This window comes from Triticum urartu, chromosome 3A (genome assembly GCF_056163025.1).
Source record: "Triticum urartu cultivar PI428250 chromosome 3A, HENAU_Tu73, whole genome shotgun sequence".
In the NCBI taxonomy this organism is placed as follows: Eukaryota; Viridiplantae; Streptophyta; class Magnoliopsida; order Poales; family Poaceae; genus Triticum; species Triticum urartu.
The window spans coordinates 631,036,806-631,038,469 of record NC_141875.1 but is presented as its reverse complement, the minus strand read 5'-3'; the positions used below and the strand labels follow the sequence as shown (position 1 = coordinate 631,038,469).

The 1,664-nt window shown below is 49.2% G+C and overlaps 1 protein-coding gene across 1 annotated transcript; it reads right to left on the bottom strand.

The window, feature by feature from the left end:
• Positions 1-550: 550 nt before the first annotated feature.
• Positions 551-1,150, bottom strand: LOC147980930 (uncharacterized). Its single transcript, XM_087515802.1, has 2 exons — positions 934-1,150; positions 551-849 (listed from the first exon to the last, which is right to left on the bottom strand). Exons 1-2 carry the CDS (start codon positions 1,148-1,150, stop codon positions 551-553), a joined length of 516 nt encoding a protein of 171 aa, XP_087371928.1.
• Between the last annotated feature and the right edge of the window lie 514 nt (positions 1,151-1,664).

Genomic DNA, 1,664 nt, shown 5'->3' with positions numbered 1-1,664 from the left:
TGCAGAACTCGGAGGTGTCGTACGTTCGGTACTTGATCTGTTGAATCGAGAAGACGTTCGACTACATCAACCATGTTAAACTAACGCTTCCGCTTTCGGTCTACGAGGGTACGTGGACACACTCTCCCCCCTCTCTTTACTATGCATCTCCTAGATAGATCTTGCGTGATCCTAGGAAATATTTTGAAATTGCATGCTATGTTCCCCAACAAGTTCATCAAAGAAATCGATACAAATCAAATAGTTCAACAAAGCAAGCTCATAATTCGAACACAAACTAAAACACATCGAACTAGGTGTTGCCCTTGAGCCTCCATAGATGCTCCACCAGATCGTGCTTCAGTTCTTGATGCATCTGTGGATCTCGGATCTCCTGACGCATATTGAGGAAGGCAGCTCATGCTGCCGTTACCTGGTGATCAACAGCTGCAAGAGGACCCCTCCTGAAATATGGTTCAGTGTTAAACACTGGCTCATCCTGCTCGCTCTCAATAATCATGTTGTGCAAGATGACACAACAATTAATCACCTCCGACATATGAGATTTCGACTAGGTCAGAGCAGGGTACCGGACAACAGCAAATCGAGATTGGATCACACCAAATGCACGTTCGACATCCTTCCTGCAAGCCTCCTGGCACTTCGCAAAGTAGGAGTTCTTGCCTCCTGGCACAGGGTTTGAGATAGTCTTCACAAATGTTGACCATATTGGATAGATGCCATCTGCTAGGTAGTATCCCTTGTTGTAGTGGCGCCTATTGACCTCAAAGTTCACCGGAGGAGCATGATCTTCAACAAGCTTGGCAAAGACATTCGAGCACAGCAGGATGTTGATGTCATTGTGAGTTCCTGGCATACCAAAGAAGGAGTGCCAAATCCAGAGGTCCTATGTAGCCACTGCCTCAAGTACCACACTGCAACATCCTTTCACGCCTTTGTACATCCCCTGCCAAGCAAATGGACAATTTTTCCATGCCCAATGCATGCAGTCGATGCTTCCAAGCATCCCAGGAAATCCTCTTACTTCATTCCATGCTAGGATCCGAGTAGTGTCTTCAGCATTGGGTGATCGCAAGTATTGTGGTCCAAGCACTTCCACCATTGCCCTGCAGAGCTTGTAAAAACACTCAATGGTGGTGGACTCGGCCATGTGTCCATAGTCTTCCTGTATATCACAGGGAGCTCCGTATGCAAGCATCCAAATAGTTGTCGTGCACTTCTAGAGTGAGGAGAATCCAACTGTGCTGGTGCAATCCTTCTTGGAAATGAAATAGTTGTCGAACTCCCGGATGGCATTCACAATCTTGAGGAAGAGCTTCCGGCTCATCCAATAATGGCGCCGAAATACATTCTCGCGGTGTAGTAGAGCGTCGACAAAGTAGTAGGCGTAGAGCAAGCAATAGCCCTCCATTCGATGCCTCTGCTTGCTCTTGTGGCAGCCCGACACCGAGCCACCTCGCCACGGCTTTGCATTCTTCGCGAATAGGCCGACTAGAGCGACAAGGATCATGATGTGCTCTTCGTCGTCGGTGTCGGCCTCGGCTTCCTCCTCCATCAGAGCCGCGAATGCCTCCTCCTTGTCAGAGTCCATCACCGAACAGGCAAATCACCGAACACCTCGCGGCGTGGTGGGTGGGTAGCCGCCGGTATCCTCGCCTGCATGG